At 35.6% G+C, this 21517-nt stretch overlaps 1 protein-coding gene across 3 annotated transcripts in view; it reads left to right on the plus strand.

The window, feature by feature from the left end:
• The window catches only part of SESN1 (sestrin 1), a 119684-nt gene extending 99814 nt beyond the window's left edge, over window positions 1-19870 (plus strand). For all 3 annotated transcript variants that reach the window (XM_004753466.3, XM_045080228.1, XM_004753469.3), the window contains 9 exons: window positions 6893-6958; window positions 7734-7934; window positions 8511-8693; window positions 10358-10600; window positions 13056-13203; window positions 14353-14465; window positions 16557-16747; window positions 17964-18108; window positions 18705-19870. In XM_004753466.3, coding sequence (XP_004753523.1) covers window positions 6893-6958; window positions 7734-7934; window positions 8511-8693; window positions 10358-10600; window positions 13056-13203; window positions 14353-14465; window positions 16557-16747; window positions 17964-18108; window positions 18705-18791 — 1377 coding nt within the window. In that variant the 3' untranslated portion in view covers window positions 18792-19870. The remainder of the gene's footprint in view (window positions 1-6892; window positions 6959-7733; window positions 7935-8510; window positions 8694-10357; window positions 10601-13055; window positions 13204-14352; window positions 14466-16556; window positions 16748-17963; window positions 18109-18704) is intronic.
• Window positions 19871-21517: the final 1647 nt, after the last annotated feature.

Here is a 21517-nt window from a genome sequence, read left to right on the forward strand (position 1 = left end):
CTATGACGTTATGCAGTGCTCACCCTTGTTTATTAACCATCCCTTTTGTGTCTGAAGTGGCCTTCAGAAAGCTGTGTAATTGTCACATTTTGTATTTTTTTTTTCCTAAGTGGTTGTAAATAGGGCCCTATTTGAAAGTTAGGAATAAACCTAATTAAAATTTGAACCTTTAAAAGGCTCTTGATTCAAAAGATGACAAGGAGGAAGTAGAGAAATAGTTATTAAAATTTGAAATGAAATCAGAATGCTGTGTTGCCTTAGTTGAAGAAATCCAAATAGGAAGTAGTTTGTCTGCAGCATTGCCCACTTAAATGACTGTTTTCGTATTTATATTTTTTGTAGATGGAGTCTGCATTGTGATTATACCACATATAGTCGTTTAACTTTAAATGAAGACACCTTCTCGTGAGGTTTTTAGAACAAACTTTTCTAGATTTTAAAATTCATAGGTACATAATACACTCCTGATTGTTTACAGATAATACAACCTAAAAAGAAAAAAAAAAACAACTTGTTATAACTGTTTGTTTGGAAACTCTATCAAAGAGAGAAAACTGTATGAAAGTGTTGAAATAGCATTTATGGTTTCTGTTTGCAGGCCATAAGATCTTTTCTCATTTTGAATAGAAGTGATCCCCAGTCATTGTGCTTGAATAGATCTGTTATTTCTGGTGGTATTTGTGTACAGAACCCTGGTTCTGGCCCAGATCTACAGTCTCTAAATATAGCCATGTAAACTGGAAGATAAAGAGATATATTTTAGCTTGCACATTGATTACAGTGCTTATGAGATTGTATTTAGGAAGCAGCTATAAAGTTCTATTTTATTTTTAACACACCCAGCATGTGGGAAAATAAGTTAGGAAGTAGTGCTTTATAGGAAAACTTTACAAAAGAATTAAGAACATAACTCTCAAATGGCAAACTGACATAGTGCTTTAAAATGAGACACTTTTCAGGGATGGAACTCCTGATCAAAGTATAAAATACACATAGGGCTAAGTCAGCCGTACAAATCTAGTATTTTGAAGTCTGTGAGTTATTTTTTTTAGAATGCATTTCATAGAAGACTGGATACTGGGAAAACGAGGTAATTTTGAATATTTCTAAGTTCCTAAGTAGAGTTAATGACAGTTTTAAAAGAAGCACCAGTACATTTGTTATAGCAGGATTTTTTTTTTAAGATTTTATTTATTTATTTGACAGTGAGAGATCTCAAGTAGGCAGAGAGGCAGGCAGAGAGAGAGGAGGAAGCAGGCTCTCTGCTAAGCAGAGAGCCTGATGTGGGACTTGATCCCAGAACCCTGGGATCATGACCTGAGCCGAAGGCAGAGGCTCAACCCACTGAGCTACCCAGGTGCCCAGGATTTTTTTTTTTTAAATAACACTTCTACATCTCTTCATTTAAAAAATTTTTGAGGGACACCTGGGTGGCTCAGTTGGTTGAGCGGCTGCCTTCGGCTCGGGTCGTGATCCCAGCGTCCTGGGATCGAGTCCCACATCGGGCTCCTTGCTCGGCAGGGAGCCTGCTTCTCCCTCTGCCTCTGCCTGCCATTCTGTCTGCCTGTGCTCGCTCCCTCTCTGTTAAATAAATAAAATCTTTAAAAAAAAAAAATTTTTGAATATCAGAAGGCTAGCACCCATCTATAAGTGATTCTTCTGAAGTGCTTCTCCTGAAGAAGGGAGAGTGGAGTGGGAGCTTTCACATTTTACACAATTTATTATTGTTTCATTGAAGTGTGTTTCAAAAAGCACATACTGCTTTTGTAATTTTTTAAAATCAAAATTAATATCAATACTGTGGTTATTGGTATAAAACGTCTAGATAGTTTTTTAAAAGTGCCCTACGTGCAGTGAGAAAAGTCATTCAAATGACCTAATTATACTTACTTTTCAACTCGTTTTGCAAGTGGATAAATACCAAAAGCCAAGAAATGCTTTTATTTTGCATTTGTGGCAAATCATTCATTCTTTCACTTGTAAGGATAGTGCTATAGATTCATAAATGTATCTTTAATACATTTGGAAATTATGATTAGAACATACTTCTAGTGTACAAACACTGATTCATATAGTGATATATATAGTCTTTCTGTGATACTATCAAGTCAGCATTTAAGAATTTTTATATAGTGAAGATTAGTGTGTTAATATTATACACTAATGAAGAAGTAGATCTTATGTCAGAGTTTTGCAGCAGTGTTGTCATGGCAGAGGCTGTTGCTCTCTTTCAAAATGCTGATTAGGAGGATTGTTGAGAGGAAAGAACTGTTAGTTCCCATGTTAGTTTTTCCAGCCACACCTTCAGGGAGAGCCTGTGAGCTTTGTGCTGTGATTAGCATCTACATCTGCTTTTCAAACAAGACCACTTGCTGTTGGCAGTTCTGCCTCTTAGAATCTGGATTGGCCAAAATTTGCTCCAAGTCTGTAATTCATTTTCTTTAACAGCTACAGATAAGGCATAATCGAAGTAACCTTCAGGAAGTTATGAAATGTGGTTCGTTTAGCTTATGATCACCCTATTGAAAACCTGCAGTACCTTTTTTAAATCAGTACCTGCTAGAAAATAGCGTAACTAATTTTGCCATGTTGCCTAGGAAAAGAAGTGTTTCCCAAAAAATGAATTTTCCAGAAAGTTGAAACTTTTAACCTTTTAGAAACAAAGGATACTATTTTATGACAATAGAGGTATCCAAAAGGACCTTTAAGGTATCAAAAACTCTTAAAGAGGCTCAAAAGAGTAATAATTAAAGATACCAACTGGATTTCTGGATTTCCTGGATTCAGACTCTATCTCCACCACTCATAATAATGAACTAGGTACTTGATTTTAAATTGTGTATATATATTTATAAAACATTATATGTAATTATAATTATTTTATAGAAATTTTATATATATATATATATGTAATGTGATATATATAAAAATATAAATAATTTGTAAAATGATCTCCTGACTGCCTGAATCTGGACTGGGATAAATTGGAATGGAGTTCATCATATTCTTGTATCCTTCTCACGTTCCTAGTCTATTAAGAAAGAGAACAAAGAACATCTTTTTGAGTCTAACCTTCAAATGTAGGAGAATAAACTGATGTGAGTCTAGAACAGTTCTATTTCCCATTATATGAGTCTTGACCAACTCTTTTTGTGAAAGACTTGATTTTTTTAAGTATGTGGGTATCCACCCCCCCCCCTTCTCCCCTTTCCCCAGTCCTTTCTTTCACTTCCTCTCCATTTCTTTCCTACCATTTCTCTTTCTGCTTTTACATGGCACAAACCTTTCACAACCTCTTCAGCCAGGTAGGAAATTGACCCCTAAGTGTGAGCTGCGTAAAATTCTATTTTACCTGGAACTACCCTTAAGTAAAATAATGAAATTCCTTTCCTTTCATGGTTTTTCTACTTTCTGTCTCCAGCTTTCTTGCCAGACTGGTACTTCATCAAAGAATGAATGTGACCTTAGAACTAAGAGGCTATTAGCATAATGGGTCTATAATCCATTCCCATGTTTGCTTTTGACTAACATCCTACTTTGAAACACATAGTTTTCATTCTAGAAGAATATATTCCTAAAGGAACCAAGAAGGAAGGAAGGTTTTGCCCATTGAAGGCAAGGAATAGGGAGACAGTAATACCAACATAACCACCAAATTTGTCTGTAGGGGCGGACTTTCACAGTTTTGAGAATTACATGGGATCATCGAAAAGACCCTTGCCATACCTATAGGAAAATACTCCGTTTCTGAAACTTTGGTAGCCAGTTTCTTGGAATTCTAAAGCTATTCTTTTATGATAGTTGAATATATTTTTGGTATAGAAACAAAACCAAGTAATATAATTCAACCTCTTTAAGGCACATGTGCTATCAGTCTTGTTATTAAAAATATGTATATGCCACCCACATGTTGCTGTAGTTGTAAAATAAAGTCCTAGAAATGGAATTGTAAATTTTTTCCCCTCTCTTTACAAATAGTAACATAATACATACATAATATGCACTTTGCTCCCCCACTATATATATACATATATATACATATATATATATGTATATGTATATTTCTATCTCCTGGAGATCTTTTAAAGCCAACTCATGTAGAATTGCTTCATTCTTTGTAAGGGCTACATGCTGTTCTAGTCTGTGGTCATACTACATTGAAACAGTCTTGTTGGGTACTTAGGTGGTTTTATATCTTGTACTATTAAAAACAATGTTGGGAGTGATTGTCTTTCTACATGTGACATTTCTGTGAGTACAGGTTAACATGTAAGACAAAATTGTTGACTCCAAGGATTTCTGACTTCTTAATTTCAGTCATTATTACAAATTGCACTCTATAGGTTGTAGTAGTTTATACTTCTTACATATTTCTTGATCTCATTTCCTCACACTTCAGAACATTCCCATCAGAAATGTGTAAGTAATGAATGGCTGTTTATCTGCCTCCTCTTCAACACAGCCTATTATTAAACTTTTAATCTAAAGCAATCTTTTAGGTGAAGAATAGTAGCTCAGTGTAGTTCACTTGGGAGTTTGATTGTGAGGTTATCATTTTTCAGCCATTTGTATTTCCTTTTCTTGAAACTGTCCATGTCCTCTGTTCATTTTTCTGTCAGGTTTTTAGGGGTTTTCTGATTCGTAGGAATCTTCATGTATTCAAGAAATTTAGCCCTTTTGATATAGGAGTTGCAAATATATTTTGAATTTTCTGTTTGCTTTGGACTTTTTATATGTTTATTTTTCCCATGTGAAAGTCTGTTATGTCATCACACTTATCAGTCTTCTATTTTGTAACATCTGGGTTTTATGGCATTCTTAGGCCTAACTTCATTCTATGAGTGTTTTCCTCTAAAACTAATGTTTTCTTGTTTTTGTTTTTATACTTATCTCTGAAGTGTTAAGTCAAGTATGATTTATGGCTCCAACTTCACTTTTTTCTGAGTGGCAGCCTAGTTGTATCGATATTATTTGTTGAATAATCTGTTTCTCCTTCATTTGAAATGCTACCTTTTTATATACTAAGGCCTCAAGAGTAATAGTGTCTCTTAGGTATAAAATGAATAATAAACCCTTGAAATGGGTGTATTCCTAAAATGCATCTTATTTAAATAAGATTGTGAAGAAATTAGAAGGAATAAATATTGATTTTAATCTTAATGTTTTGCCCAATATATTTTGTTTGAAATCTATGTAATTGGATCAGAAATTCAGCAGTTAGAAAGGCTGATAGAGTCATTGTTTTTATATAAATGGCTGCATTTGTGCCAAGATGATGTATTGAATAGCAGGGATGTGGGGTTTTTTTTCTTGCAGTTTTTTATAGGCTACTAAAATCAAGACATGCACATGGCCAGACCAGTGAATTGAGTGCCTCCTCTAATGAAGGCTTCAGAGCATTGCTGTGTTGAGTCTCAGTGTGGAATAACTGGACTAAGACATCACTGGCTTCTAGTACATGACTATTTGAATTACATTTCATAGATTAGTTGGCAGTTATAGCCTACTTTTAATCCAAGTCTTAAGTTCTCCCAATAAAGATTTACTTCAGTTTTGTCCTGCCTGCTTAATTTTAAAAAGTCCATTCTGCTCAAAAGGTTTTCATTCACTTGGACCAGATTTTTTGAATTGGTGCCACATATCCATCTCTGTTTGCTCCTCCCCTCTTTTTTTTTTTTTCTTTGAAAGGAACATCCTGATGGACTTTTGGAAGCAGTAGAGGGTTGAAATAATATTTGTATGTAATTATATAAGTAAGGGTTGATATTTAGATGTGTAAATTCTAGAAATTATTTTTGTTTGTTTTCTTTGAAACCAGATTGATTGATAAGACGTGAACCTTAAAAAAAAAAAAAGTTGTATTATTTTAGTTTTGTTTCTGTGGCACTCTGTATTGGGGGAAAAGATGGACCCCGACTGCTTTATATCTGTTTTTGTTAACCATATTATACTGTCACATAAAATATAGGATTCTATTAGACTCCAGATACAGGATTCTAAATTCACTATGTCAAAGGGCAGAAAACCTTTATTTCTTATATCTTAATTAGTTGAGCTTCTCAAAAATATAAGGAGGGGTGCCTGGGTGGCTCAGGTCATGATCCCAGGGTCATGGGATTGAACCCCACCTCGGGCCCCCTGCTTGGTGGGAAGCCTGCTTCTCCCTCTCTCTCTCTCCCTGCTTGTGTTCCTTCTCTTACTATGTCTCTCTCTGTCAAATAATAAATAAAATCTTTAATATATATATATATATAATATATATATAAACAAAGATGATAACATTATAGTGTATACAAAACTTAAAGCAAACTCACAAAATTAGTTTCTCTAAGATTGTTTTCCTCTGTCACAGAGAAAACATGCCCTGCAGTAATTTCTCTTTTGTGGATTTAAGTCACTGCTTTCTATATTTCATAGTATCTCTTCTCTTATTGTGAAGTGTTATTATAGCTGTAATGATAATTACACTCCTTTTAGTTTAAGACATCTAGGTAGAAGTTAGGACTTTCTCATTTCTTGACAAGATACACAGGGATTAGTGTTTTGGTTGGTTGAGTTTTGGATGTACAAACACATTAGTCTTATTTTGTATCACTGACAGTCCACAGGGTTGGTTACTATGTGCTGAACTTTCTGTTCTAGACTTTCTGCCAAGTACTTTATGCAAAACTCTGCTTTTAGTGAAGCAGGTTTTATTGTCTTTAGTCATATTATAAGCTCTTATCAGCTATGCGATGCAAACAGAGGAGTGGTATGTATATATAGCAATGAAAACAAACCACCAAAACAAGCCTGTCTCTGTTCAACTGGTTGTTTTTCCCTCCCATTCCTGTAGCCTCAGTTCATGTTGTTTACTGCTGGAGGCTTGAGATGGTGTAATTTTCTTTTCTAGGAACTTGGAATTAGAATTCCTCGACCACTAGGACACGGACCAAGCAGATTCATCCCAGAAAAGGAGGTATGTTGTTTGTGAAAGTACATAGTGAACTGTATGCTTTTAAGGAAAAGCTTTCATGACCCACATCCTGGCATCTGAACAACTGTTGGACAACATGTTTTACGCAGAGTTAATAATCATGCTTTGGCAGTGAATCTGTGGGATTAGGAAGCTGTTACAGTCATGTTGATTTCTAGTATTTCATGATGCTTTTCTAACACCCATATTTAATCAAGGAAAGGTAAGACTTGTTTTTGACCAGTGATTTTCCATCTCCTTATATTTAGATGTTTAGGTGTCTGCCCATACCTGAGTTACTTGGTCAACCATCTCCACAGACTGGTATCAGTGCAAGATTGGATCTTTAATTCTAAATATGTAGAAATTTCTGTGCTTTGTTTTCAAGCATTGTTTGATGTTAATTTTGGTTCTCCTTAAATGAGTGAGAGTAGGTGTTATAAGGAAAGGGGAAAAGCTTTAGTGTCTGTTTGCAAGCTCTGCAAATTTGATCATCTAAATCTGCTGCTTTATCTGGATTCTGGCCAAGTCTGCAAGCAACCTATCTAGATGGCCTTTAATGTTCAACCTTTGTTGTTTATCTCCTTCTACACAATATGTGACTGTTTATTCTTCTATCTCGCTACCAGTTGAGTTAAATTTTCAGATTTCAGATTTCACACCTCTCTCAAGTCAGATTTAACCTGCTTCTAGATGACACTTAAAGAAAATAGGTATACACTGCATTCTAACACCAGTTTACATTTATGTAACCATGGTTTTCTTCTCTTTTATACAGATTCTCCAAGTGGGTAGTGAAGACGCACAGATGCATACTTTATTTGCAGATTCTTTTGCTGCTTTGGGTCGTTTGGATAACATTACATTAGTGATGGTTTTTCACCCACAATATCTAGAAAGTTTCCTTAAAACTCAACACTATTTACTGCAAATGGATGGGCCATTACCCCTACATTATCGGCACTACATTGGAATAATGGTTTGTATACATAAAGTGAAAAATCCTGCCTCCTTTATTAATCTTTTTAAGAGATGGCTAATGCTTTAAATACAGGATAAATACTTATATTCTTTTAATTGGATTCCTGTTAGGTATTATGTGGTTTTCCTCTTTCTAAATAAGTATACTCTCAAGTGTAACAGTAAAAAGAAATATGTATTTATATACTCTTGAGAACCATTTTCCATTAAATGAGAATAAAGAAGAGCAAAGGATTTAGTCCACTATTACAGATAGCTCACATTGACATAAGTGGTGCTACTCCTGTTCAGTTTTTAAATTATACTCCATTATATAATGGTTGGCACCTTTATTAAAAGTTTGTTAATCTGAGGATCTGAAAGTTGTTATATAAATAAAGTTTCTAAGGTTCAAATACTTTTACCATATATTTTGTTTGTTCTTGGAGTATTTTGGAGGTGCTTTCTATGGTATGTGTGATCTTTTTTAATGTTTATATGAAACTGTTTCTGTAGTTTATGGAAATTTTGCAAAAATACCAATCAGAACCTTTTAATATTTATAGCTGGATTGATCTTTTTGTTTTCTTTTAAGGCTGCAGCAAGACACCAGTGTTCCTACTTAGTGAACCTCCATGTAAATGATTTCCTTCATGTTGGTGGGGACCCCAAGTGGCTTAATGGTTTAGAGAATGCTCCTCAAAAACTACAAAATTTAGGAGAACTTAACAAAGTGTTAGCGCATAGACCTTGGCTTATTACCAAAGAACATATTGAGGTAAGTAGAAGTAATATATCTAGGGTGTCCCTTAGAGATTTTTTTAAATAGACTTTTATTTTTTAGAGCAATTTTAGGTTTACAGAAAGTGCAGAGTTCCTGTATTCCACTCCCTTGAACCTCCCCCCAAGTCTTTCCTATTAACATCTATCATTAGTATGGTATATGTGCTGTAATCAAAGAATCAATATTGATATATTACTGTTAACTAAAGTCTGTAGTTTACATTAGGGTCCACTCTTTGTGTTCTACAGTTCTATAGGTTTTGACAAATGCATATCATCTGTCCACGATTATATTATCATATAAAATAGTTTCACTGCTCTAAGAATCCTCTGTGCTCCACTTAATTCATCTCTCTCCCCTGATCATTTTACTATCATTTATTTTGCCCTTTCAGAATATTAGGGTTGGAGTCATACAATATATTGCCTTTTCAGATGAGCTTCTTTTACTTATCAATATGCATTTAAGATTCCTCTGTGCATTTTGTGGGCTTGATGGCTCATTTCTTTATTACTGAATAATACAATGTAGGGAGGTACCACAGTTTATTTGAAAGCCATCCTGGTTATTTACCATTTTGAATATTTGCGGGGGGGGGGTGGCTGTAAGTTTTCAACTCAGGTAAATAACTAGGAATATGGTTGTTGGATTGCATGGCAAACCTATGTTTAGCTTTGTAAGAAACTGAAACGGTCTTCTTAAATGGCTACAGCAGTTTGCATTCCCACCAACAGTGGATGAGCATTCCTTTTTCTCCACATCCTTACCAGCATCTGATATATCAGTGTTTCAGATTTTAGCCATTCTGATAGGTGTGAAGTGGCATTTATGTATCTTTTTCAAATGCAGTTTGAAGTAGTTCTTTCTAGTTCTGTTTACTAATAGAATAAAGGTAGATAGATATTCCCTAAAAGTAACTACCATGTAGTAGAAATTCTTAAAAATACAACATATTTGGGGGCTTATCTTTCTATTTCATAGAACATTTCAGATATTATTACATGATTGAAGCATCTGATTAAGATATAAAATTTGAATATGATTAACATAGTGTCTGTTGTATCATCTGGTAATGGAAGATTAAACAAGATTATAAAACAGATAATGAAGCAGAAGGGATACAAATTTGTAAGACTGAAAACTCGTAGCCTTTACCTTGAGCATAGTTTTTAAAATAATAATTATAATCTGATGATTTAGGAATATTCAGAGTCAAGTTGTTTAAACGACTGTCTTTAAGATTTCTTGAGAAAGCTTGATAATAGAGAAAAACACAGGCATATTTTATACAGTAGCTGTCACTTGAAATACACCTGGATGAGACTTTGAACTAAAAGCAGTTAATGCATTTATAATCCACCATCTGAAATATGGCAACTGCATTTAAGCAAAGTGCATTCTATTACATTTAAATCAGGATTTCAGAAAATCCAAATAATAATGAAAGTGTCATTAGCAGGCTATGTTAAGCTCTATTTGAAAATAAGTAATTATTTTAACAAATTCTGGGTTCTGCATGTCTCAAATTATAATTTTACTCTAGGTTTTATGTAGTGACTATTCCTGTTTTAAGGAGATTAAATACCAAGATGAACTATTCACTTTTACCAACACTGTAACCCAGTGTATAAATATGTTCTCATTTTTTTTTCCTTAAGGGACTTTTAAAAGCTGAAGAGCACAGCTGGTCCCTTGCAGAACTGGTACATGCAGTAGTTCTCCTCACACACTATCATTCTCTTGCCTCATTCACGTTTGGCTGTGGAATCAGTCCAGAAATTCATTGTGATGGTGGCCACACCTTCAGACCTCCTTCGGTTAGTAACTACTGCATCTGTGACATTACAAATGGCAATCACAGTGTGGATGAGATGCAGGTCAACTCAGCAGGAAATGTTTCGGTAAGTATTATCTGTTACAGGATTATCATCATAAGACTAATCACAGTAATTGCTGTTTTATTGTTTTTTTTCATGTGACTTAGAAAACCCACCCTTGAAGTCCATAGAGATATTAGGCCCCTCTATCTGTTCATTCCTCTAAATGCCCAGCACTCATTTAGTGCTAAGGGATATGTAAAATTTTAAGACCCTCGAGTAATTTTAGGATCAGGAGCCATCAGCATGTGCCCCAGCAGAGCCAGCTAGTATTGGATGGGTGCTGCAGTGAGATGAGGGGAGGCTGAGATCTTACAACTTGGCTGTCCAAGACTTCCTGGTGCTGATCACATTCTTTTCCTTCCTTTTGCATAAAAGAAACAGGCTGGTTTCATAATTATCTTTCAGAAGATTTAATCAGCCTTTACCTGGAAATTTCTCCTTTTAAAATTCTTTCTCATGTTTAACTTGGCACAAATATATATAAAAGTGAATGTAAATTTATTAAAACATTTTCACTTCTATTCCTCCTTTTCTCTGGCTTTTATATTTTCTTAATTTTTTTATTCCTTTGAAACAGATTAGAACAAGTTGAATTTTCTATAAGCAGGTTTTAATTTCCTGAATATGATGAGTCAAAATTCCTTTTTCATTCCTTTGCTATAGCGAAAGTTTACTTCTGTTTCTAAAAAGAAATCACAGAAACAGCATCACAGTCTTCTGAATACTTTGCATAGATTTTCTGAGTTATATTATTCCTTTGGAGCAGATTTAAACAGTTTGAATTGCCTTTAGTGTATATATTTGACTGTGGGCAAGTTACCTAACCCCCCTGAGCCTCTGTTCTTTCATTCATAAATAAAGGTCAAACACAAGGTTGAGGCTTAAATAAAATGTTTCTAAAGAAGTTAAAGGCCTAATACAGCTGGCATTTATTGGGTGCTAAATAAGAAGCATTTACATATTGTGAGATTAGCACATGAAGGGAAATATTTTTCCCGAGTTGATCACTGCTGTGCTGACAAGGTTCAAGACCATCAGTTTCACCCTCTGTTGAGCTACCTGGATTCATGTTATAGCCCCACCTTTGGCCACTGATTATTAAAACAGAAGGGTTAAAGATGGTCTAAGGCAGAGTGTATATCAGTTGCTAGGATGCTTGGAGTTGGATTGTTGTCCTTCCCCATGTTGGATTTAGAACAAGGCTAAAGAAGATCATGGGGTGGCGGGGAGTCTCACAGCACCTTTGGAAGGGCCAGAACTTGCCTTAAATCTTCAACTAATAGGTATTTTGTCTATTAGTGCTTAAGAGAATTAAAATGTAAGATGGGTTTACGCAAAAGAAAAAGTTATTTACCATATATATATATATATATATATATATATACACACACACATATATATGCACACACATACATGTATTTATATGTGTATATATACATATATACACATACATACATACATATGAATGGAGAGGCCACCTCTTAATGCTGAAATGATATGTATTAAATGAAAAACCTTGTTTCATTATTGGAAATTCCAGAACTTGTACTTTTTGAGTATGTATTTGTGCAGAAAGGCAGGAATGCTTTTTTGGACAGCAGACGAATGAGCAGTAGCTTTAGTTTGTAGGTAGGTACAGTTAGCACTATGTATATATGTACTCCGGACTACTTAGAAGTAGGACTTTGAATATAACAAGTCAGCTTGAGTTGTAGTATATTTTGGGAGAATCAGTTCACTACAAATTGTGACTGCCAGACCCATTTGCAGAGGTCAGATAGAAAATTCCAGCCCTGAAAGGACAGGTTTCATTCTTTTTTTTTTTTTTTAAGATTTTATTTATTTATTTGACTGTCAGAAATCATAAGTAGGCAGAGAGGCAGGCAGAGAGAGAGGGGGAAGCAGGCTTCCCGCTGAGCAGACAGCCCAATGCAGGGCTCAATCCCAGGACCCTGGGATCATGACCTGAGCAGAAGGCAGAGGCTTCAACCCACTGAGCCACCCAGGCACCCCAGGTTTTATTCTTAATTGGCAAATTAGAGCTGATTACTATAATTTGAAGGTGATAGACATCATCACCATGAAATGACAATACAACCAGTGTGCATAGTTGATGCAAAACCACTTTTACTTTGTATCTTATTTAACTGAGCAGTTTCTGTTTATATTGACAACTAGTTTTAAAATTTAATTCTTAAAACTTAGCATTAACTTACTGTTGATGCTATTAATGATATTATTACTGATTTTGTAAGGTAAAAATGTGTTCTTAAAATCACTTTTTTAAATCTGCATATCTATATATGTAACAGGCCAAAATAATTCCATTTTTTAATCATTCTTGTACTTTAAGAATCATACAGTCTATTTTTCCTATATTCTGTTCTGTTTCATAAGAATTTGTATCCTAATAAGAAAATTTTAAAATTTCAACCTTTATCTTACATATGTAACATTAGTTGTATTTTCTCTTTAGGTAAGTGATTCCTTCTTTGAGGTTGAAGCCCTCATGGAAAAGATGAGGCAGTTACAAGAATGTCGAGATGAAGAAGAGGCAAGTCAGGAAGAGATGGCTTCGCGTTTTGAAATTGAAAAAAGAGAGAGCATGTTTGTCTTCTCTTCAGGTAAAAGCCGTCATTACATAGTCAACAGAATTTCTGTTGCTTACCCAAAAAGATCCCCACTTTATTTAAAGAATTTAAATAAAAGTTTCAAAACATCAAATGTTTTTCCTTTTAGAGAGGCTATTATTACATAGGTATTCCTGCTTATAAATAAAGCAGGCAACCGAGAAAAGGACGTGATAGTATAAATAGCACTAAACTAAAAGAGGATATTTGAGTTTGAGTACTAAAATTCACTGCCAAAAAGCTTTGTGAATGTAAGTCACTTAACATATGAATGCTCTTTTTCCTCTTCTTTAATATTAGGAAATTGAGTTCATAAAGCTCTAAGGTTGCTTTTCAGCTTTAGAATTCTATGGTTTATGCAAAGGAGCTATTTATTAGACAGCTAACAACAAACTTAAATCCTTTATGTTTGGCCTTTATACACAGGCTATAGGATTTAATATTTAAACCAGGTAATTTAAAGGAAAAAAATTAAAGTATCTCAAAATGTCTTGATAATAGAGTGGGGAAAAGAGTATATGTGTTAAAAGCACCAAGTTTCCTAATAGCAAAGAAAAAATGAAATTTGTATAAATGAAGGTTGGATGTTCTCTTGTTTCTCCCTGAGGAAAAGTTTTTGTTTCTATTTTCTTCAGATAAATGTGAAAATAATCCCAGAAGTTCAGGAAACATTATAAAAGTGATTCACCATTCCAGAAATTGCTTCTAGGACCTTTGAGGTGTTAGAGAGATTATATTATATATTATAGGACATTGATATTCAACCAGAAATAGTCTTTAAGTGTTACACTATAGAGCACAGATGATTTATTACCATAAAGATTATCCAAAAGTATGTTCAGATTTTGTGTGCATAATTTTAAAGTAGCACTTGATAATCTAAAATTAGAGTGGGGACATCAGAGGGTATATGAAAGAGAGGAATGCAAAGCATAGTAAAGTCAACCATGAATATTTGTTATAACAGAGAATCTTATTACATTCCATTCACTGGTAAATAAGCGATTTCTCTCTGTGGTTTTAAGACTTTAGTTGACTACTCAGTGTCAGAGTTATCCTATTTTTACTTGTTGTAGGTAAAATGAATTTCTAGCATCCTGTTTTTGAAAAGCTTTCAGTGACTTTTTTGTTTAATTATTTCAGATGATGAAGAAGTCACACCAGCAAGAGATGTGTCTCGTCACTTTGAGGATACTAGTTACGGCTATAAGGATTTCTCTAGACATGGGATGCATGTGCCAACATTTCGAGTTCAGGTAAAATTGCAGCTTAGTGTTATGCACCTGACAGGTTAGAAGTATGTCAATCTGACTTAAAATAAGAAAAAGTCCCCTGGATTTGAGAATTACAAAATGTTGCAAAAAGAAATAACTTTTCTATGTCAGGCAGTTCCCTTAAATATATTTATTTTATTGTTAAAGTTCATAAACCAGTGAATCAGAAATCAAAATACATTCATCCATAAAACTAAATCGCAATATTGGGTTAGGTTCCCAGATACCTGGTGCACTAAAACTCAAGTCCCTGATATATCTGAGCCACGAATAACAGTAGCATGCAGAGCACTGGCTTTTCTCCCCTCTTCCTGTTGAGCGCCAGTGCTACAATGAGGTCCTGATATGCACCAGGCCTGAGTGGCAAGAGAAATGTCCCCAGCAACTCAAGCATTATATGTATGTGGGTGGAAGGAAAGAAGATAAAAAAAAAAATCAGAAGTGAAAGATATGCTTTGTTCTTTTTAGAGAGAGTAAGTTTTTGTTTTCTTTTTGTTTTGTTTTTAATTGGGTGAGTTTTTATAGATAGAATAGAAAATTAATCAGGACAATTACAGTATCCTAATTCCCTTTAAAATATGTACTGTTATTGGAAGCAATGAGGATTCACATAAATGCTAGTCCAAAAGTACTTAGCACTTATCTCTTAGAGTGAATAAAATTAAGTGATATAGGGAATAGAATTATTGTCAGTAGGCCCAGTTTCTTTAGCTCCCCAGTCACTAACTTTGAAATACACAGTAAAACTCCCTCAGTACAGTTGTGTGCATATTGAGTTCATGAAACTTAGGGACCTAGTCATCCTCTAGGATACCAGGCTCCTTCTTTGTTTTTGCTTAGCAGGAGGCACAATGCTAAAAGTGTTTTACAAACATCTCTCAGTAGCTATGTTCTCTGGTTCCACAATAAAAGTTGAAAATCATCAATTAGCAAATATTTATTCCGTGCTCTAAGCTTTGTAAGACTGCTTCCAATCCAATTGATTAGTAGAAACATACTGCAGCCTAAGTGTATTTTTTAAATAGTCTATTGCATAAATATTTAGGTAGGTAAGGTAAGTAAAGTATTTAATTCAGATTAGTTGATACTCCAGCTTCCTTAATTATTGTGAAGGGCTAATGTTAATAACCTTTATCAGAAATGTGAATATTTGAGACCTATAGGATTTTGTTTCTTTGCTCAAGTGACGAAGATGGTGTTTATAGGGACAAAAATTTTGGCACAAGGAAGAGTTACAGAATATTCCTACTTGATAATATAATTGTGTCATGAAATAGAATTGAAGAGATCATGTAGACTAGAAATTTTATGGAGTAAATTAGGATTTGAAAGATTTAAATGATCCAGAAGCATGGGCTTTGGAAAGCAGAGGAGACTACAGGCAATAATTGAGCTTCAGTTGAGAGACAGAGTGAGGGAAGGGATCATAAAGAAATTGGCTGGATGCTGAGTGTTTGAAGCGAAGGATCCCTACTTCTGATTAGTGGGAAGCTAGTTTAAAATTGGTCAGGTTTGTAGGTTTGGGGATCAGAGTGATAACATACCAAAGAGGTGTTCCTGGAAAATTAATATGAGAGCAACCTAGTAGTGTAGGGGCTTACTTTGCTTGAGGTAGAAATAAAGGAAGCAGGAATATTTAATGTAGGAAAACGAATTAGGAAACTCAGCACTAAGAGAAAGGAGGGAGGAGGAAAAGGAATGAGTGGTGGTTCTGAATTAAAAATGTACAAAATTTGAGGACTGTTGGAATAGCTGCAGTGAGGGAAAAGGAGAGAGAGGTTGCCTCTGGATGCTGATTGAGGACAGAGTGAGAGGAAGCTGAAAATGGGTAGTCTATGTGTAAGAAAGAATCCCATTGGTTTTTTACACTCACTGAGTTACGAAAGCTTTGTGTGCTGCAGTATAGAAATTGAAAACATCAGATTATACTGCAGGTCAAGCTGGGAACTAGGATGCACTAGAAAGGCAGGAGATTCCAACTGCCAGTAATCTCACCATCGACAGAACAGTAGACCTAGAACTATACTTGGCCACATTTTAATTATTCATATTTGTTCTGTTTTCTGTATTTAGGACTATTGCTGGGAAGACCATGGTTATTCTTTGGTAAATCGCCTTTATCCAGATGTGGGACAGTTGATTGATGAAAAATTTCACATTGCTTACAATCTTACTTATAATACAATGGCAATGCACAAAGATGTCGATACCTCAATGCTTAGACGAGCTATTTGGAACTATATTCACTGCATGTTTGGAATAAGGTTAGTCTGTTATGTTTATAAAGAAATATTTTCCTCTGGACTCAATTATTCAGGTGCTTGGAACACACATGCAAGACACACATATACAAATGCTCCCATCACAATAGCTTATTTTTATGCTGCTTATGAACCACTCTTTCCTAGCTAGGCAGAAGGGAGTGAGGGACATTGACAAGAGTTAAATGACAGATGCCTCCAGGGAAGATGAGGGCAAGCAACCTGGTCCTAGAGCATGAAGGAAAAGTGTGTCCTCAAACATCTTTGATATCATCTCCTTGGAAATTGGTACCCTTATAGTGCACTCCTAGCTCTTCTCAAGCTCCTTCTGAGGACTACCTAATCCCATGATACATCATCAAAATGCAAAATTTTCATGTCCCGACTGTTAGGTATTCAGCCATATTATGTTATATAGGAAATGCAACCATTACATATATACCACCTTCTAACATATATACACAAACTCCACACTGTAAGAATTTGATTATTTTAGCTGTAAAATCTTGCTGTTAATTTTATCCGTGACCAGACTATTGACTCACCACCTCCAGAAAAGTAGTAAAGCCAGCTTTGGAAGAGTTTTTTTGTTTTATTTTTTCCTTTTCCACTGAATACCAAATAAGACACTTCAGTCTCTGGCTGTTCTAGAAACCATCACCCACTGGGACAGAGCAGACACTGCTGCATACAACCATCTCAGCTTAAAGAATAGCCTTTCCTAAGTGTAGACGCTATGAGGCCATCTATAGATCATCCTTCTCTTTGGAATAATCGTCTGCCAACCCCCCACCATTTTTTTCCTCATCTGATCCCAGAAACTCCTGGAAACATGAGAGAAAAAAGGGATAATTGTAATTGTTTTCATTTACATAAGTGGATTACCATCTATATATCATTGCAAGAGTAACCAATAAATATTGTTTGATTTGTGGAATTCTTAACTTCAGCAGTTCTCATGCTTTTCCCACAATTTCCTCAGTGTGTTTGCTTCTTTATGATTATAAATATATACTCCTGCTTGGGCACTGGCAGATTTTGTTCCTCTCCCTAACTTCTGTTTTTCATCCCTTTCTGTTCACTTATCCACCCCCAATTAAACATTGTAAAGCAGCTATTTGGGGGACAGAGAGGGAAGAAGAATTTACTATTATTGCCCATAATTTCATAAGAATAGAGTATATATTGAAAATATAATTCTCATTTTGTCTTTTAACAGATATGATGACTATGACTATGGTGAAATTAACCAGCTATTGGACCGTAGCTTTAAAGTTTATATCAAAACTGTTGTTTGCACTCCCGAAAAAGTTACCAAAAGAATGTATGATAGCTTCTGGAGGCAGTTTAAGCACTCTGAGAAGGTATGTACCTGTTGTGGTTTGTTCAACAGTGACTCTCATTCTCCTTCAGCTATCTAATGGCCCTCAAATCCTTTCCATCACATCTTCCAACCCAGAGAAGAACATTCCTGCACATCTATCCCTGATATCTCTTGGAAGGAACCTCATTATAGTGTTAGAGTAAAAGAATAAAAACAGGTAGCTGGTCTCACTTCAGAAGTGCTGGCCTGACTGTCACTGCTTGGGAGAAAGAAGACCATTTTGCAAGAGCTCCTTTTTACTTGTTTATAGATAGAAATGTCTGGTCTTTGATCCATCTTTTTTAAAATTAAATTATTAAATGATTTGGCAGAGGAAGTTGGTATTCTAATAAAGCAATGTCTAGATTTTCTGAAGTGTAATAAACTTCCAAGAAGGGATGTGATCAGATATAAATATAAGCCAGTGTCTATCCAAGAAGAACATTAGATGGCTTTCATTTTAGACAAAGTCAAGACTTCTAAGTTATTCAGTAGCACTCAGAAAATGTACTTAGTTTAGGGGGTTTTAGCCGCGCTGAGAAACTGATTGGGGATGCTTATAACCCTACCTTAAATTATGTTGTGTTTTATATTCAGGTTCATGTTAATCTGCTTCTTATAGAAGCTCGGATGCAAGCAGAACTCCTCTACGCTCTGAGAGCCATTACCCGCTATATGACCTGATGCCTTTCCTCCATTAAAGATAATGGAATGATCAGCAGATATAGTCTACAGGGGATGGTACTAGGCCCCAGGACCAATGGTAGATAAAAGAATTCAGAAATCCATTGTGCCATGATTCCTTTAGTTTTTGCTATGTTACTGTGGAAACACCACTGCTGGCACGAGCAGTGAATGCTTGGCAGCTTCAAGTGTAGAGCTGTGAAGAAGGGCTGCCGTTCACAGTATTTTGCTTTTTGACAGTACAAGATGCTGTATAACTGTTTTAATACAGCAAATAGTAACTCTCCAAATCCTGTTGCTTTTATGTTAAATAAGATAACAAGAATTGGAGCATGCAGAGAATGGGACTTGGATAATGACATAAGCTTTTTATACATAAAGAATTTTAGATCTTGGTGCTGCTATTTCTGCTGGTGGAATGACTATAGAGTGGCTGTTCCAGTTAAGCTATTAGTAATAAAAGTGAACACTGCTACTATCTGAGCCTACATACCTAATTTGTGTGGTTTCAAATTAAACTTGCATATGTGTTATTTTTTTTTGCATTTAAAAAAGCATAGAATTATTACAGCTCGGCAAAGGCCATTTTGATGGTAACAGTTCATTTCTTTCATTGGATGAATTAAATTACAGTGGCATTCTTAAAGATTTTGTTCAAAAAGCAATCTTAAATGAAAGAGTATAAATTGTAAGGAAAGCTAGCTATCTTTTCATATGCTCTTTCCCAAGATTCTCTGACACTGGAGGGCAGCTGTCTTGTGCAGTATTTTGTTTCCAGCCTGAAGTTGTGGGAAATGTTGCTGTAGACTGCTGCGCAGTCCCAGGTGCATTCTGCCCCTTTGCTCCTGCCCGCCTCATGGTCCCCACTTTAAAGATTGTGGAGCCGTTTAAATAATAAAGCTGGAAAATATTTTTAGTCGGGTTATCAAATTTGATTTACAAAAATGCTAACTTTGTTTGAAATGCAAAAAGATTGAAAAAATGTATTAAGTACACTTTGTATTCTGGAAGCGTGAATTGCTTTTGAAGTCTGTCAGTATTATTGGTATTTTTCAATAAAGAATCATTTTTTTCTCCAATTTTATGTACTATCTCAAGCTCTTTTTTTTTTTTTTTAAGATTTTATTTATTTATTTGACAGAGAGAGAAATCAAAAGTAGGTAGAGAGAGGCAGGGAGAGGAAGGGAAGCAGGCTCCCTGCCTAGCAGAGAGCCCGATGTGGGACTTGATCCCAGGACCCTGGGATCATGACCTGAGCTGAAGGCAGAGGCTTTAACCCACTGAGCCACCCAGGTGCTCCCTATTTCAAGCTCTTAAGTCATGACTACACAATCAGTTACCATTCTGAGTTTCTGTTTACTTTTATCAACCAAGTAGATTCACACTTAAATAATGCTGTAATCAGATGAGAGACCATTAAATAGCAAACTTTTAATGTCCTTTTAAAAGTTACAAAGAAGAGTGCACCTTCATGGTCTTAGATAAGACTATTTTATGGCCTCATGCATTGTCCCTTTTTTTTTTTTTAAGATTTATTTATTCAACAGAGAGAGATCACAAGTAGGCGGAGAGGCAGGCAGAGAGAGAGAGGAGGAAACAGGCTCCCCACCAAGGAGAGATCCTGATGGGGGGCTCAATCCCAGGACCCTGGGATCATGACTTGAGCCGAAAGCAGAGGCTTTAACCCTCTGAGCCACCCAGGCACCCCTGCTTTGTGCTTTTGAACTGAGATGTTTCAGATTTCAAATAAGGATTATCAAGGGACACTGGGCTGGCTCATCCCCACATAATAATTGATCTATAGACCGGTCGAATCTTACCATGTGGGACAGTTCACACAAGTTAATACTGAATGTAAGCTAGAATGAGAATTGTTGGGAGTGCCTGGGTGTCTCCAGTGGTAAGCACCTGACTTACTCAGGGTTCTGGGATCGAGCCCCACATCAGGCTCCCAGCTTGGCAAGGAGTCTGCTTGTTCCTGCCCCCTGCTCATGCGCTCTCTCAAAATCTTTTTTAAAAAAAAAGAATTATAATTTTGGCTGTAATTTTTAGAATTTTTATTCTATTACTGTAAAATTTTCTTAACCAAAATTTGGTGAATTTCACTGGTTGGTCACCTGGCATTTCATTTAGATTTCTGAAGTGTCTATAGTATGTTGTCTTTTAATTTGGTGAATGTATTAAACTTCTCTCCCACCCCCTTAAAAGTTGGTTGAACATGTGACTCCTGATCTTGGAGTTGTAAGTTCAAGCCCCACATTGGGTATAGAGATTACTTAAAAGCTTAAAAAGAATTATTAGAAACAAAGTCTAATTTGACAACAGAACAAAAAGATACTGTCAAATTTAAATCATTAAATCATTGAGCTCTAAATATAATCAAAGCTGTTGTAATAACTGTTACTTATCAAAACATTTGAGCTCAATCCAGTGCGTACAAATTTATCATGTATGGATGAGAGGAGGGAGGCAGAATTTTAAATAGAATTGGTTCCTGCCTTCAAAGTTACATACCCTGGTGAGAAGACAAGACTAAGACTGTTGTTATCAATATATTTTATATTGAAAGGGGTGCCTGGATGGTGCAGTCATTATGTGTCTGCCTTTGGCTCAGTTCATAATCCCAGAGTCCTGGGATCGAGCCCTGCATCGGGCTCCCTGCTCAGCAGGAAGCCTGCTTCTCCCTCTCCCTCTCCCACTCTCCCTGCTTGTGTTCCCTCTATCAC

This window comes from Mustela putorius, unplaced genomic scaffold (genome assembly GCF_011764305.1).
Source record: "Mustela putorius furo isolate JIRA1106 unplaced genomic scaffold, ASM1176430v1.1 tig00000450_pilon_pilon_pilon, whole genome shotgun sequence".
Taxonomy (NCBI): Eukaryota; Metazoa; Chordata; class Mammalia; order Carnivora; family Mustelidae; genus Mustela; species Mustela putorius.